The following is a 16,845-nucleotide window of genomic DNA, read 5'->3' as shown; positions in this document are numbered from 1 at the left end:
ACGCTGGGTGTGGTCAGAGCCAGTAGGATAATATCTTCTTGAAGGGAAGCTGATTGGCTCAAAAATTTCTCTCCTTGCTGACTACCATTTTCAATTGCTTTTCCTTCACATCTGAAGTAGAGGTGCACCAATAGTGTCCACCCTTGGGGCTCAGAGCCCTCATCAAGTCCCTGAAGAGGGTTCTTCTATGCCCAGTCCTAAACAAATGGTAGCTTTAGTAAGAGCGTTGGTTGAGGCCTTCCTCCCTAATTTTGCAGTAAGTCACAGGACAGAAAAGAATGCTAGATCTGGAAGGCCCCTGGATAATGCTGCCACACTGGATGTTGAAGTCCCCCAGCCCAAGCTGCATGAGCCTGCCATCAGGAATTCTAATGACCTGGACAGAAGGAAGCTGGCCAGCCTTTTCATGCTACTGAATGCACAAATCAATAGAATTAGACACTGGTTTATAATATAAAGACAATTTTATTGCCAATAAAAGCCTTTAATAACTCATTTTTCCTGTTTCAGTAGGACCTTATTCTTTCTGATGAAAATCCAGTCATAGCATCTCTCATTAAAAATAAAATTATTTTGAAATAAATAAATATATAAAATAAATAGCATATACATTTCATAAATAGTTTGTCCTTATGCACAGTATCCATGCTTACATTTTAATATCATTTCCTTACAACCTACCCCATATCTCCCACTTCGGTGGCAGGAAAACTGCATGTCAGGACGAATGAGAGATCTGCAGAGCCAGGGCAGGAATGGCTTGCAGCAGGGCTGGAGCCCCTAGGATTTTCCAAATGACACTTTCCCAAAGCTCTGTAGGTAGCATCTGTGGCAGATTTCTTGGTCTTTCATTTGCACCCCATCTCAAAGTAGCTGGGTAGATTGTGCGGCAAGACAGCCTTGGCCTGTAGTGAGGGGGCCCCTGTTCTTTGTCATGCCACCTCATGGGAAAGAACATGAGTAAAGCAAAAAGTATATACAAGATTCCCTCTGACCCACCCCTCCCCCCATGTCCCTCCCCAAAATAACCCAACCTTGATATACACTTTGAACAAGGGGACAACTGGGTCAAGTTGAACAGTAAGTGCTTCTCTGTTATCTAATTGATAGGAAGGAAGGACTGAAAAGCTATGAGTATAGTGTTTGCAGAGCCAACCACGGCCACAGAGTACACGGGTCACAGAGGTGGCACCAGAGGTCCATTACCTATAGCGGAAGAGGTCTCTGGACATGGAGGGCAACTTAGAAGGATCTACTGGCCTGGGTAAGAAGTGAGTGAACTTCTGGTGTCGTTTAGTCCTGTAGCCCTCCCGGGGTGAGCCGTCTTTATTCAGGGCCACATAATACTGTCTTTCCGAGTCCGAGTGTTTGTACAAGGTGGAGGCATAGGTGTTGTACCAGTTTTCTTCAAATTGTTCCCGGAAAACACATTCACGTGTGAGTTTCTTCTGTGAGGGTGAGAAAATAAAGCAGAGCCCATTATATGACTATTCCTCCACCCCAGTTTGCTGGTGGGGAAAGCCTGAAATAGCAACAGCACATTGAGATTAGAAAATTTCAGTCCTGTCTCCCTGTGTGTCCAAGGAGTCTTTCCTCCACGCAGCGCAACACTCCCACCCACACTGTATCTTCTTCATTCTCCTTCATGAGCCACACAAACATGTTTTGGGTGTGATCTTTCCTGAAGGGACGGAATTTGGAGGAGCTGGCCTTGGCTGGCTCTTTAACCCCAGAATTTCTATTATGGCCTTCCAATGCCCCTCTGGCACCCACCAGGCTCACTTCCTCTTTAGGGCTAATAATGTTTGACTGCACTGAGATTACAGTCACCCACATCAACTGGCAAGCAAAGGCCATGGGTCTATATAAAGCTGCATGGGAGGTGAGCTGTGATCTCTCCTAATGAGCAGCCTGTCAGCTGGAAAGCTCAGAAAAGATCTCCTTGTAAAGCTCCTCCAATCTGGCTACTTAAAGCTGGCAGCTCCTGGGTTTCCTGCTTCTGGCCCTTCTCATACATGATCAGGCCGCCATACTGCTTGCTGGGGTGCCCGATACCGAGTGCTGGGGACAGGCCTATCTCCTAGGTGTCAGAGAAAAATGTGTTCTGATTTCATGGGGTATAGCCAGCCAGAAAGCGTGTTATGTGACTAGAAAGTCTGAGCCAGGATACTGGGATCCCCCAAAAGGGTTAAGGTCAGCAAAGTCACTTACCATGACCCACTGCTGGGCTAGCTTCCAGAACACAGAAAATGTATTGCAGCCATCCCATTCCTAGCTAGGGGATTGGGGCTGTCACCAGTCCCTAGAACCCTCATTCTTCATTTGTTGGTGTTATTTGGCCTTTGGGGTTCAGCCGATCTGGAAATCGGGGGCTGTGCTTCTTACTGGAAGGCTGGATCTTTTACTGTGTTATTTTGTGGCTGCCCATCAGCTACTGCTCTGGGTACCCATTAAAACTAGGAGGTGCTCTTTCAAAACTTTAATGCCCCCAAGCCTAAGTGGCTCCTGACAAATCAGCATGGCTTCCTGTTATCAGAGCACTAGCGCGTCCTCTAATGGAAAAGGTGAAAGCAAGTATATCATACAAAACCTAAGGTGGAGGGCTGAACGGGTAAAGGTATTCTGGAGCAAAGCCCTGAGCAGCCAGGAACAAGAAGACACCAATCCTTTACAGTCGTAAAAGGTCTTTCAAGTGCTAGGTAAACAATTTTATCCTCTGCTTAGGTTGTCTACACACTGGTGGTAATAGCCTCTGATAAAGAGAAAAGCTGAAACTTACTGATCCATAGAGCTCTCCTCGTTCATTCATTCCTAGGTACAGGCCAGAGTCCACTCCCCGGATGCTGATCAGCCCCACAGCCAAGCTGATAAATTCCAGAATTCCTGGGTCAAAAAATAGAACATCATTCTGTTACTCACATGGAGCTAGGAGAAGGCTGTTCTATGACCTACCCGTCATTTACCCTCAACTATAGGCAGCTTTACCCCCAACTACAGGTAACCCTGGGTATCCATGGAGAATCATCTGATGAATCAGTCTTCTGCAGCGAGAAATGAAAACCTCAGGGAAAGTGCTCAATCTCTCTAAGCCCCAGTTTTTCCCATGTGTAAAATGGGAAACAATCCTTTCCTCCACTTAACACCGCGATTTTCTTCTTTATTTTGCGGTGCCGGGGTTGGAACTTGGGGCACGCTAGGAAAAAGCTTGATCTCTAGGCTCCACCCCCAAGCCCCATAGGTATGCTAGGGTAAAGAACCCATGGGAAGGCTTGCTAACAAACACTCCACAATTATGGCATCAGTGTAGTGGAATACCACACTTTCAAGAAACGGCAAGGCAGTGTTCTCAATGCCAAGCCACCCTCTTCCTCCCTGGCACCCACCTGCGTTCCCTCACTGTCCTCTAAGCTGAAAGCATTTTTTACCCTCTCAGCTGTCATGTCCTTAAAAACCACACAAGGCTGTCAACTGCCTGTAGCTGACTCTAACAAATGCCACACAGGCCATGCACGAAGTTTGTTCACCCTGTTTATGGCTGGAGGGAAAAGTTGGCCTGAAGGCATTCTCTGTTCGCTCAGCCCCAAACTGACAAGCCTGTCAATCTCCTGCCCTCTCTTGAGATTTTAAAGTTGAGCCACGGCTCAGTTGGCAGGTAGTATTGGACTCCAAACTGATTTGGATGTTGTAACTTTAAGGGGAAAGGGAAGAAATTAGAAATGTCCTTTAAACTGACAAGGTTAGAGGTGAAGTTTTGAAAATTTTTTCATTTACCCCATGAGAAAAAAATGAATTATTAAGAGGGTAAAGGGACACAAAAACAAAATAGTATTGAAGACAGTCAGCTAGATCCTTCTTCCTCCTCTTCTTCTTTTGGTTTGGTTTGGTTTTTTGAGACAGGGTTTCTCTGAGTAGCCCTAGCTGTCCTAGAACTCACTCTGTAGACCAGGCTGGCCTTGAACTCACAGACATGCACCTGCCTCTGCCTTCACGGTGCTAGGATTAAAGGCCTGTGCCACTACTGCCCAGCTAGATTGTTCTTTGCTATTCCTTCCTCTAACCACATTTTCAGCAGAGACCAGAAACTCAACACACTTGTCTGAAAGCATGCACTGAGTTTACACACTTAGCTATCTTTCATGCCAAAAGTATGATTAGTAAGGGTAATATTTTGATATTCTATATGAGAGGTAGAACTTGTCCCAGAAGGATAAGATATTGGAGGCTGTTGGGATGGCTCAGAGGGTAGTAAAAGTGCTTAATACTATGTCTGAAGATTTGAGTTTGATCCCTGGGACCCACATGGTAGAAGGAGAGAACTGACTCCTGCAAGTTTTCCTCTGCCTTCACTTATGCTATGGCACATGCATTTCTCTATGCATTTCTCTGTCTCTCTCTCTCACACACACAAGCACATGCACACACACACACACTTACAAAATAGATAAATAAATACATAAATGTAATAAAGTTATTTTTTTAATGAGAAAGTAGTTAGCAATGCAGTCCAGGCTAACCTTCTGTCTCTATCTCCCAAGGGCTAAAGTAAAAACTTAGAAGCACTGCATTCTGCAATCAGGTTGAAAACTCCAGTGGGAAGTTTTCTGTCAAGTTTTAGTGGCTAGCCTGGCAATGGAGGTAGTCAATCAATCATGGTAGCTTTGGTGGTACATGTTTTTATGGTTCATTCTGATCTATTTGAAGGATCTACAGCTCTGCTACCTGTCTATGGAACACTTGAGGGTTGGTCTTTCGCTTTTCATGTTCAAGTTCTCTGAGTCTTATCCTTATTCTGACTGTTACTAACTTTTAAAAAGTTGTTTATTATTGTTATTGTTGTATTGCTGTGTGGAGATCAGAGGGCAATTTGGGGGAATCACTTCTCTCTTCCTATCATGGAGTCCAGGGATTGACCTCTAGTCCTCAGGCATGTGCAGCAAGTCTTTGACTTCTGAGTCATCTATCTCATCAAGCTCCTGATTCCTAGTAGCTCTTATAGCACAGTGCAGATTGTTTCAGGAGGAGAATGCCATATGCCTTAACGAAGGAAGGGTAAGACGGTGATGATGGGGGCTAATCAACCATTGACTTAATGAACAGCGATCTTCAATTGCTCTGAAAGAGGTTCTGCCCTTTAAACATTTTAATAAACAACTCATAAGAGGACACAGGAGCGCAGCTTCCCTTAGCACCAGTGGAGACCCAGTTGGAAGGGATGAGATACTCAAGATCCAAAGAGGTTTCAGAAGGTTGGAAAATGGGCTGACTCCAACAGAATAAGCATAATTATAAGCCAATAGAAAGTATCATACCTTGGTCCCCAAAATTAGCTTCACCAGAGATTTGTGTTTGGGGCTTTGTTAAGGGAGAGTGAGCGCCATATGCACACAGCTAACTTCACTCTCCTTAGCTCATGGCCCCTTGTCATAGTTGCATTGTTCTAGGGCTTTTCCGTCATCTATCTCCCTCTTGACATCTCTGTATCATACCACCATACACCTCCCACTTCAGAACTGAACGTAGGGCCTTGGACGTGCCAGGTAAGTAATCTGCCACTATCTACCTAGAACCTGTGTTTTTTCTTGAGAGTGTGTGTACTTTTGTATTTCTGTGCCCTTAACATTTTTTTCTTTTTTCTTTTCTCTCTCTCTCTCTTTTTTGGTTTTGGTGCTGGAGATTGATCCCAATAGCCAGAATATGTTGTGTGTACTTTAATTATATATAAGTCTGCCTGTTTCTACCATGGGGGAGTGTAGCCCAGTGAAACTCAAATAGTAAAGGCTTCTGGGATTTCATTGACCAGTTAGCTCACTTTGTTGGTGATTAACAGGGTTATTGAAAAGCTAATGTAGGGTTGACAAGTGGCTCAGCAGGTAAAGGTACCTGCTTACAAACTTGCCCACTTGAATTCAATTCCAGGGACCCGTGTGGTAGAAGGTCAGAACTTCCCCAAGCTGTCCTTTTGACCTACACATGTGCAGTTGTGGGTGATACACATGCCTGACCCAATCACCCAACACACCCATTCTCTCTCTCTCTCTCTCTCTCTCTCACACACACACACACACACACACACACACACACACACACACACACACTAAAGAAATAAAATATAATAATAGTTTTAAAGTTAAGGTAGGACTGGCAAGATGGCTCAGTGGATAAAAGCAATGGCTGCCTAATCTCCAACCTGAGTTTGATCCTGGGACTCAAATGACAGAAGGAAAGAACTGACTCCTGCAAGCTGTCCTCTGACCTCCATACACTGAAGCTTCTTCTTCCTCCCCAACCCACAAAATGAAAAATAAAATTTCAAAAAGCTATTATAAAACAGGTCAAACAAAAATAAATGTTATCTGGGTGTGGAGGCATATATCTGTACTACTAATACGTGAGGGTCTGAGGCAGGAGGACAGGTAATTCAAGGCCAGCCTGTGCTCTATAGGGGGACCTTGTCTGGAAAACACAAAATCAAAACAAAAGAGCAAACAAACAAAGACCAGGTAAATTGACACACACCCATAATCCCAGGAATTAGGAGGCTGAAAGATGGGGCTCCCAAGTTTGAGGCCAGCCTGGGCTACATAGTGAAACACTGTCTTTAAATCTTTTAAATTTGTTTTTGTTTTTGAGACATGGTCTTATGTAGTTTGGGGTGGCCTTGAAATTGAACTCTATGCAGCTGAGGATGACCTGGTCCTGATCCTCTTGCTCCATCTCCTAGGCAGTGGTATTACAGATTGTGCACCTTGATGCCTTTTTAAAAATGAAAAATATATTAAAACCTAGTATAAAATAGGAAACAAAAGTGGGGGTAGGCTGTATTCAGAGAGCGCTAGTTACTAACATGAGAGAAGGGCCTGCTCTGCCACTCCACTTGGTCCAGGCAGGATCATGCTGGGGTTCTGTGTCTGGTTCTACTGTGCCTAGAGAGGGTGTTGGAAAAAAAATGTAGAGTGGCCTATCTGGCAAGACGATCCCAAGCCATACTTTGATTCTGTTCTGGGTGTTAAACTCTGAGGGGTACCAAACCATGCTACTAACCATCTTTGCTTTGCTAAGGCAGCTCACCTCTGAGCCTCTAATCACAGCAGTTGCCCCTTTCTCGAAGGATCCCATGTCCCAGACTACCCTGAGCTCATTAAGTAGCAGAGGGAAGCCTGTGATCTCACTTCCAGAGACCTGGTGTGAGAACAAATCATGAACCCAAGAGGTGTGGCCATTTGAGTCACCAGTTTTTTTTCTCCAACTCTCTGTGAACCCTGATGCCAAAGGACAGATCATACAGGATGTTGCTTGGGTTGTGTCCAGTAACAGGGGTCTCCAACAGCTGGAATCATCCCTGCCCAGCTGTCTTTGGGCATCATTTGTCTTTGCCAACTTTCCTATTAGTTGGATTCAGACTGTGGGAACCCAGTGGCACATGATGATGGAACAGATATTTCTAAACCTTCTCCTGAATCCCAGCCAGCATGAAAGGGGAGCGAAAACAAGCCATTTTCATATTTTCCCAGCTACAGCTGGACAGGGGTGTTAACAGCAGAGCGTTGAGGAAAAGTATTAAGTAGACAAAGTTTGTCATCGGTTCTCACCCCTTCGAGGCCCAGGACCTCCATCTCCTCTGCCTCATCTTGACCTGCCCACCTCATGCTCTGGCATTTTCTCGACAGTTTCCAGACTCTTCTTACACCTCCCTCCCCAGGGTCTCAATCAAAATGGATCTATCCTGGGCCCCACTGTTTCAGGACCTTGCTAGGTGACTGGCTAATGTGTCATTTAATCTGGTTCCCTCAGCCATCCTGTCAGACCATCAGGGCCAAGACAGTGCTGCCCTGGCCCTCGGCCAAACAAGAACCAGATCGCTCAACACCCAAAGCGGCTGCAGCAGCCTGCTCCATCCCACCTGGCAGGAGGCCTCTCCTCCAGTCTGGCTCCCCAGCCCTGCTCTGTCAGTCCACAGGTGCCCCTCAGGAATGTCAGGCTCCCTATGAAGCTCATGTAAATGCCACCAGCCAGGCGGGGACTGAAAGACTCCTGGCTACTGACTGCAGATGGAGAGCAGGGAGCATGTGCAGTGCCAACAGGTTATTATTTGGAGTCGGGGCTGCACTTGGGCTCAGCCTGACTTGTTTAGAACACATGGATTCCAGGGTAATCCTTGGGGGCCCTGCTCTCCAATTACAACAAATAGCTATTTACTTTACATGGCCTTCGGAGACTCCCTCCTCCCCCCAAGCAGAAATCTATAATATTTTATATCTTAAGTCTGGCCTACTTTACCCTGCTGGAATGTTGACTGCTAAAGCACTTATGGAATGTTAAAGTTTCGATTTATTGAATACTCTGGCTGATTAACTCAAATGTGGAGGGCGGAGAGTGTGAGCAAACTCAAACACCACCTCGTCTTGTGCCAAATGCTAAACGGAGTAAGAGTGTGTTTGAAAGTTGGCAGGGGGAGGTTACGAAGAGACAGCTTTGACCAGTTATCATTTCCTTTACAGGAAATACACGGATCTGCCAAGAAATCAAGGAAGGAGGAAAGGGAAAAGGTGATGTGGAGGTGGTCTCAGGAAGTTTGTTTTTTCTAAAAGGCCAAACCCAAACTGAAGCAGTCAGTTAAGCGGCAGTGCAAACATCCCCTCCTCCGCCAGCTTTACTTCCTCTGGTTTCTCCTTAAACTTAACACCCTTAGCAGGTATGGGAGATGAAAAGAAATCAAGATGTGTCTTTAGGGAGGCAATTAAAGACCACTTATCCCAAGAGCCTCTTACTGATTTATGTTGACCTTGTAGATTATTGGGCTCAGCTTAGGCAGAGTCAGACAAACATAGCAGCTGGGAGAAGTGCACATTTCACCAATTTCATTACCCCCCCTCCACATTTCACTATCATTTCAGGACTTCGCTTTTACACATATACATATAAACACACACGCACATATATGCACTTCTTTTATGTATGAACCAGTCCAATATCTTTAGGTTCTTTCTGGGAGCCTCTGAGTTCAGGGTGGGAGTCCCATTCCTTAGGAAGAGGAACAAAAGGGGACTTCTAAATCACAAGTGATGGAAGGGAAAGAAGCCAAGTTAACACTCCCTCTCCTCCCACCCCACCTCATCACCCTTTTGAGGACCTGCTGCAAGTTTATACAGACACCTGCACCCCTCCATTACCCCTCCCAACCTACTGTACTCCAGCTCTCGTTGAGTGCATTTTTCCAAGATGACACAGACCTCATTAGGGTTCCTGCCTGCTCCCAGCAAGGAAGACCAACCCTGGTCCTAGTTGTTTGCTACGCTTGTCCTGAGGCTGGCCCTCGTCTGCCCCCCCCGTCTGCCCCCTCCTCTGCTCCCCTTTTCTTTTCTTTCCTTTCTTTTGTTCAAAACTGAGCACTCCAGATGCAGCTCTAGAAAAGCATGTAGAATGGGAAGATGGGAAGGATGGGGGAAAAAAACGAAGCATGTCCCGCTTGAGGGTAGTCGTAGAAAATACCCTTCTTGCATTACAAGGACCTTGGGAGGAAGCAGAGGACATTGAAAGATGGAGGAGACAAGGTGACTTTCACAGCACCTGTTTGATGGCTTAATAGAGAATAGGAAATTGAAAATAAAAATAGCAAATTGTTGAAGAGGAAACAGAAAGCTAAAGATTTCTATCGCGGATCAAGGTTTATATTAATCGCATAATTAGTTCTGAATGTAGGCAGGCAGCTGGGTGCTCTGAACAGTTTGTATAGTTCCGGGCAGGCGGAGGCAATCCCGCTTTGGAGATTAGACATTTCCTGTCCTGGGCTCAGGGGACACCTGTTTCTGGGGCTGGCAGTGGGCTCAGGACAGTTTCCTCACGTGGGCAAGGAGTTAGTTCTAGGCAAAAGATGCCCAAGACTTGTGTCCTTCTGCGATGGGTACCACGAGTTTTTCCTAGATTCTCAGGTAGCCGGTTTATGCCATGCTGCCTGGACTGGCTCCTACTCTGGCCTGAGCCATCCCAAGGATGGCCAGTGCCATGGCTACAGGGTCCCGGCTGGATAAAAGTGATCCGGGTGCGGGCCGCCAGCCACCACGCCCGTGGGCCCTGAAGGCTCCTGCTCTGGGTGATCAGCTGCGATGGGCCTGCCACCCTCGAGGTTCCGCCAGCCGCAGTCCCCTTGCCTCCTAGGCAAGGATTCCCACTCCTCTCCTGGCTCCACCTGCTTCCATCAGAGGCCCGACGTTGGGGTTCTCACAAGGAGCCCCTAGGTCCCGAAGGAGGGAGGGTGGAGCGGGTGGGAGAGGCCGCACCGCAAGGCGCCTCCGCCCCCTCCGGGGAGCGTCGCGGGGCATGGGGGCCCCAGGGTCGCCGCGAGGCTTAGGGCCCTGACACTGCGTCCCGCCCCGACGGGTCCGGACAGCACCCGGCCCACGGAGGCTCAGCGGGCCCCCCTGCGCGACGTCCCCAAGCTGTCGGCTCCCCTGTACGCGGTCCACCCGCCTCCCTCTCCTCCCGGCTGCGTCCTCACCGAAGCGGCTGTGGTCGTGGCGGGTGCCGTGCACGGTGCCATTGGGGAAGATCTCCAGGTGGAAGCCGGTGCGGCAGTAGAGCTGGCGGCGCCGCAGGATACCCTTCAGGTGGGCGAAGTCTGTGGGCGAGCCGCGCTGCAGCTTCCCCTCGATCTGGCCCAGGCGCTCGTTCAGAAAACCCGGGGAGTCAGCTAAGGGCACGTTCCCCAGAGACGAGGAGAAGCCGTGCAGGTCCCAGTCCAAGGAGGCAAAGACGCCCCCCACCTCCGCCATGACGGGGCTGGCGGCCGCGCGGGCTGAACCGGGGCCGCGGGGCGCGAACTGCCTCTCCCCGCGGCGGGCGCGGGCGGGTCGGCGGCGCTCGCTCGCTGCGAGGCTCCGTGCTCTGCCCAGCTGCAGCACACGTCTGTTCGCGTCCAAAGAACTTCTTAGCGGCGGGGAGCGTGGGGCAGCGCGCTCCTGACCTTGCTCTCAGTTAAAGTGCGGCTTCCCCTCCGCATCCATCTCTCCTGGCCTCTCATAGCTGGCTTCGTGGAGCTATCAGATGCAAACGGCACTTTATATACGTACCCACTCCCCTTCCATTGACATATTGGATATTTAAATACAAGCCACACCTCACTGGCATCCCCTCAGAGATTGGTGTGTGGGTTCTTTCCTTTTTCCCCCCCTTCTCGTATCCATTTGGCTCTTTTTGGGAGAGGGGGTGGAGGGGGGAGCGAGCGAGCTTCACTCCCTCTTTTATTATGAAAAAAAAAAGGCAGGAAAAAGCTACACATTGCAGTGAGGCATAACTGCTTTTGGCAGGATTTCTTAAACTGCTGATGAAATAACGGAGTCCAGTACGTGGAAGCCATCGGCGCCCACGGCCACGCAGGCCGGTTCCGCGGGGGTCTGCTTGTTGGTCTGCTGCAAGGGCCATCCCCACCTCCCATGCATCCTCTGGTTGCTCCCCTCGGGAAAGTGCCTGAGACTGGGGCTCGGGGAGGGCGTCCTCGAGCCGCTGAGCCCCTCTTCTCTGGCCCTTAAGAGACTGCGGAAGGGGTGTCTGGCCCAGGACAGGGGTGCTCCGGTTCCTTTGTTCTGCTGTCCCCTAGTCCCACTCCCCACCTGTAGGTCCACAGGGGCTGAGGAAGCGAATAAGATCCTGAAGCCGAATGTAGTTGCAACTGAGAGGTGGTGAAGGTCCCTGCAGACACCAAAACGGAGGGGAGGGGGTCCTTAAGGGGTTTGAGAGGAGCGGGAAACCCCAGAAGGGAAAGAAGACTTTTTAAAAAGACGTGGTTTAGGCATAGAAACCGGGGTGTGTGTGTGGGGGGGGGGGGTTGAGAAATAGAAAGCGATCTTTTTGAAAAATGATCTCCATGGCTTTCTGGACGCACTTTTACAAGGCTCAGGAGAGCAAGCTTGGTGAGAGGCTGTTGGAAGTCGGGTGGGGGCTTCCCCCCACCTCTTTTCTTGTTGGAAACAGGTGTTTCCTCGCTCTGTCCTGTGCCCTGTTCCAAGATATTCTATCAGGAAGAGCTGCAGTCGGGGTGGGAACTGGCGGTAGCCAGGACGACAGGCTGGGTGGAGAGGACCTGGCAGGCAGGTGCCTGCCTGCCGTGAGCCCCTGCTTCTCTGCCCCGCACCTGAACCCCACGGTCCCTCTGGGGCTCTGGCGCTTGGCCTCCTTCTTGCCTATTAAATGGCGTTGTTGCTTGCAGTTTTCACACGCAGCAGGCGCTGGCCGCCTTCCCAGGTTCCTGTAGTGACTGAACCCCCAATTCTACCCTTCCGCGCCTTTGCTGCGCCTCCTGCTGGAGACCCCACCGAGCTGCAAGTTCAAATTCAGGGTCACCATAAAAATGAGTAAACAAGATTCCCCACAACTCAGTGCAATTAGAGGCCCTACTCTTAAGCTCCCATGTGCGCTCTGTGCTCACTTCCTGTAGCAATTCTCAGTTTGGAATAACATTGTGGCTTGGCCCTGCTGTGCCTCTTTAGCTCAGAGGGAACCTCCAGGGCCAAGTACAATGCCTGACACATGTAGGCACTCAAAAGTAATATTACGCTCTCAGTAACAGAGAACACAGATGCAAGTTACCACCCAGTTATAGTGGACCCACGAATACAAATGGTGGCATCCAGAGGGTGGAGAGATGGCTCAGTGCTGACGAGCGAGTGTTTCACTTCTAGAGGACTCAGGTTCTGTTCCAGCCACCCGCATTGACTCCTAGATTCCTGTAACGCCAGCACCAAAGGATCAGATGCCCTCTTCTGGTGTCCACAGGCACCCACACACATGTGCACAGGCACATATGTACACATAACTTTAAAAAATTAAAAACCCCTTTAAAAGGGTGGAGTCCATGTTAGAATAAGTATAAAAGAAACTACAGGCCCTCTTGGATTACTTTTAAAGTATTCCAAGTAAGAACTTGGTGTGGTGGGTCCTACCTGTAATTCTAGCCCTTGTGGAGTTTAGAATGAAGCCAGCCTGAGATGCACAGCAATAACCTGTTTCAAATGAAGGAAGGATTGAACCAATAAGGAATTATCCAAAGTGCTGAACACAGTAACTCACACTTGCAGTCTCAGCACTTTGGAGGAGGCAGGAGGATCAGGAGTTCAAGGCTAGACTGGACTTTGATACCCTGTTCCAACAACAATAAAACAAGGGTTTATGGTGAAGTGTAGGTTCATGAAGCAGAGAGAGAAGGGAGGGAGGGAGGGAGGGAGGGAGGGAGGGAGGGAGAGAGAGAGAGAGAGAGAGAGAGAGAGAGAGAGAGAGAGAGAGAGAGAGAGAGAGAGAGAACTTATTTAGGTAGGGGTCCTGGACCCATTCTGGGCTAAGGTGATTTTTATAATGAATGGGCCCTGAGGCACATATGGGAAGAATTTTTTGCAGAGTCAGAAGGATCACTTCCAAAATAGAGAAAATGGAACAATTTTAATTGTTAAAAAGTAATTCTTGAAGATTTTAATAAGTGTCAAATGAAAAAAATTAGATGAAACAACTTTGATAAGCACACACTATAAAGAATGTAGATGTTTATGATGAAATAAATCCTACATTTTTACATGTTTTTCTTTCATCAAACATAGATTCTTTTCTTATGCAGTATATCCTGATAACAGTTTCCCTTCTCTCTACTCCTCCGAGTTCTCCCTCCCCTCTCCTCTTCTCTGGATCCACTCCCTTTCTGTCTGTCATTAGAAAAGAACAGCCTTCTGAGAGACAACAACCAAATATAACAAAATATAATAAGATGAAGCGAAAGCTATCATATCTAAGTTAGATTTGGCAACCCAACAGGAGGAAAAGAGTCCCAAGAGCAGGAGCAAGAGTCAGAGACCCACTTGTTCTCAAAGTCAAGAGCCCCATGATCACTCACACGTTAATACCAGCACTTAGGAGGCAGAGACAGGTGGATCTCTCTGATCTTGAGGCTATCCTTGTCTACAGAGTGAGTTCCAGGACTGGATCTATAACTACTGGGAAACCCTGTTTCAAAAAACAAAGCAAAGCAAAAGAGTCCCATAAAAATATTAAGCTAATAGCTATAACATATATGCAGAGATGCAGATCCATGTAGGCCCTGTGCTTGTTGCTTCAGTTTCAGTGAACTCATATGTACCTTGCTTAGATGATTCAGAGGGCCTTGTTCTCCTGGTGTCCTTCATTGCTCCTGGCTCTTACACTTTTTCTACCTCCTCTTCCATGGGATTCCCTGAGCTCTGAGTGGAATGATTTGATGGAGACCTCCCATTTAGACTCTCTCTCTTTCTGTATAATGTCTGGCTGTGGGTCTCTGCATCCATTCCCATCTGCTGCTGGAGGAAGCCTCTCTGATGATGACTGGATTTATACACAAATAGCAGAATATCATTAGGAATTATTTTATTGATTTTTTTCTAGACCAGTAGTATTTAGTTTTACCCTAAGTTCCTGGGCTATCCAGTTTCTGGTTCTTGGCCTCCCAAGCAGTGTTGGGTATGGGTTTCTTCTCGTGGAGTGGGCCTTAGGGTCAAATTAGACATTGATTGGCTATTCCCACAATTTCTGTGCCACCATTGCCCTAGCATATTATGCAGGAAGGACAGATTGTAGGTCAAAGGTTTTGTGGTTGGGTTGGTGTCCACATTTATCTCTCAGTAGCTTACAGAGTACCTCCCTGTACCAAAGGGACTAGAGTGTAGAGGTGAGGGCTTCATGCAGGCACCAGCTCGACTTCTTCATGCTTAGTGAGTTTGTGTGTGTGTGTGTGTGTGTGTGTGTGTGTGTGTATTGTCTTCCGCAATGGGGCCCAGTGTCAGTTTTCAGAGAGCAACCTTCTTTCTTAGCAACAGCCTGGGTTGTTTGGGAATTCCCATGGAACCCTCGTGGCCAACAACTCACCTGAATACATCCTAGTTCTGCTACAGGAAGCCTAGCCTGGCAACAAGAGATGACCAGTTGAGAATCCATATCCCCCATTACTAGGAGTATTTATTAGGATCACCTTCATACATTCCAGGAAGTTTCCGCTGCACTAGGTTTCCACCCACCCCCTACTTGTCCACACAATTCCAGCCATCTCTTCCTACTGTCTCTCTCCACCCCATCTTCCCACCATCTGATCCACCATTCCTGTTCTGGCCCCATTCCCAGTCAACTAGTAAAATCTATTTTTCCCTCCCAGGGATACCTCTGAGTGCCCCCTAGATCCCTCTCTTTACCTAACCTCTCTGGGTCTACAGATTGTAGCTTGGTTATCATTTACGTAACAGCTATTATCCCCTTATAAGTGAATAAGTACCATATTTATGTTTCTGCATCTGGATTACCTCACTCAGGCTGATTTTTTTCTAGTTCCACCTATTGCCTACAGACTTCATGATGTCATTTTTTAATATCTGAGTGATACTCCATTGTGTAAATACATACCACAATTTGTTTATCCATTCTTTTGTTGAGAGACATGTAGGTTGTTTCCAGTTTCCGGCTATTGATAAAGCTGCTATGAACATTGTTGGACAAGTGTCTTTGTGGAAGGATAGAGAGTCCTTTGGGTATATGCCCAAGAGTGATATAGGTGGAACTTGAGGTAGATCAATTCCCAGTTTTCTAAGGAACTGCCATATTAATTTTCATAGCGGTTGTACAAGTTTGCACTCCCACCAGCAATGGAAGAGTGTTCCTCTTGCTCTACATCTTCACCAGCATAAACTGTCACTTGTATAATTGATCTTAGCCATTCTGGCAGGTGTAATAATGTAGTGATATTTCTTTTGTATTTTAATAAATAAAGTGTGACTGATGATCAGAACACAAAACAACCACACTAGTCAGCCATACAGGCCAGGTAGTGATGGCACACACACCTTTAATCCCAGCAGCCACACTAGTTAGCCATAGAGGCCGGGCGGTGGTGGTGCATGCCTTTAATCCCAGTACTAGAGAGGAATATATGGTGGGATTAGATAAGAACTTGCTTTTCAGTTTGAAGATTTCATAGAGGTAAGAGCTCTCTAGTGGCTTGGTTGTTTTGCTTTTCTGATCTTCAGATTGAACCCCAATATCTGTCTCTGGGTTTTTATTATTCATACTACATAAGCTGAATCTCAAAGTAGTTTTGATTTGCATTTTCCTGATGTCTAAGGATATCGAACATTTTCTTAAGTGTTTCTCAGCCATTTAAGGTTTCTCTATTGAAAATTTACTGTTTAGATCTGTTCCCCATTTAACATTTTTTAAAAAAATAATGCATTTAGTTTTATTTTATATACATTGATTTTTAGGATTCACAGATCCTAAACTGTAAATTGCCATGTGGGTGCTGGGAATTGAACCCACGACCTCTGGAAGAGCAGCCAGTGCTCTTAACTGCTGAGCAATTCCTCATTTTTAAATTGGATTATTTGTTTGTTTTTGATATCCAGTTTCTTGAGTACTTTATATATTTTCGATATTAGTCCTCTATCAGATGTGGAGTTGGTAAAAATATTTTCCCATTCTGTAGGTTGCAGTTTTGTCTGCTTGGCAGTGTCCTTTGCCTTACAGAAGCTTTTCAGTTTCATGAGGTCTCATTTATTGATTGTTGATCTTAGTGCCTGCACTACCAGTGTTCTGTTCAAGAAGTCGTTTCCTGTGCCAATGTGTTCAAGGCTATTCCCCACTTTCTCTTCTATCAGGTTCACTGTATCTGATTTTATGTTGAGGTCTTTGATGCACTTGGACTTGAGTTTTGTGCAGGGTAATAAACTTGGTCTATTTGCATTCTTCTACATGTAGCGATCCAGTTTAACTAGCACCATTTATTGAACATGCTCACTTTTTCCCAGTGTGTATTTCTGGCTTCTTTATGAGAAATCAAATGTCGATATG

General features: G+C 47.0%; 1 protein-coding gene across 1 annotated transcript; it reads right to left on the bottom strand.

Annotated features, from left to right (window-relative positions):
- Window positions 1–1,063: 1,063 nt before the first annotated feature.
- On the bottom strand, window positions 1,064–10,769 carry LOC121444291 (fibroblast growth factor 16). The gene is made up of 3 exons (XM_041646113.1): window positions 10,496–10,769; window positions 2,780–2,883; window positions 1,064–1,448 (listed from the first exon to the last, which is right to left on the bottom strand). The coding sequence occupies exons 1-3, from the start codon at window positions 10,767–10,769 to the stop codon at window positions 1,203–1,205; spliced, it is 624 nt and encodes a 207-aa protein (XP_041502047.1). The 3' UTR covers window positions 1,064–1,202.
- Between the last annotated feature and the right edge of the window lie 6,076 nt (window positions 10,770–16,845).

The sequence above is a fragment of the Microtus oregoni genome, unplaced genomic scaffold (genome assembly GCF_018167655.1).
Source record: "Microtus oregoni isolate MIOR12 unplaced genomic scaffold, Mior012 000119F_ref0000445, whole genome shotgun sequence".
Lineage (NCBI taxonomy): Eukaryota > Metazoa > Chordata > Mammalia > Rodentia > Cricetidae > Microtus > Microtus oregoni.
Note: the sequence above shows the minus strand (reverse complement) of the source record. Positions and strands in the feature narration are given on the sequence as shown.

Excerpts from the sequence above, each read along its gene's own strand:
- LOC121444291 (XM_041646113.1), bottom strand. The coding sequence starts at position 10,769 with ATGGCGGAGGTGGGGGGCGTCTTTGCCTCCTTGGACTGGGACCTGCAC. Across the intron at positions 2,884-10,495 it reads CCACGACCACAGCCGCTTCG|GAATTCTGGAATTTATCAGC; the intron begins GTGAGGACGCAG and ends TTTTTGACCCAG. Across the intron at positions 1,449-2,779 it reads GAGGAGAGCTCTATGGATCA|AAGAAACTCACACGTGAATG; the intron begins GTAAGTTTCAGC and ends TCACCCTCACAG.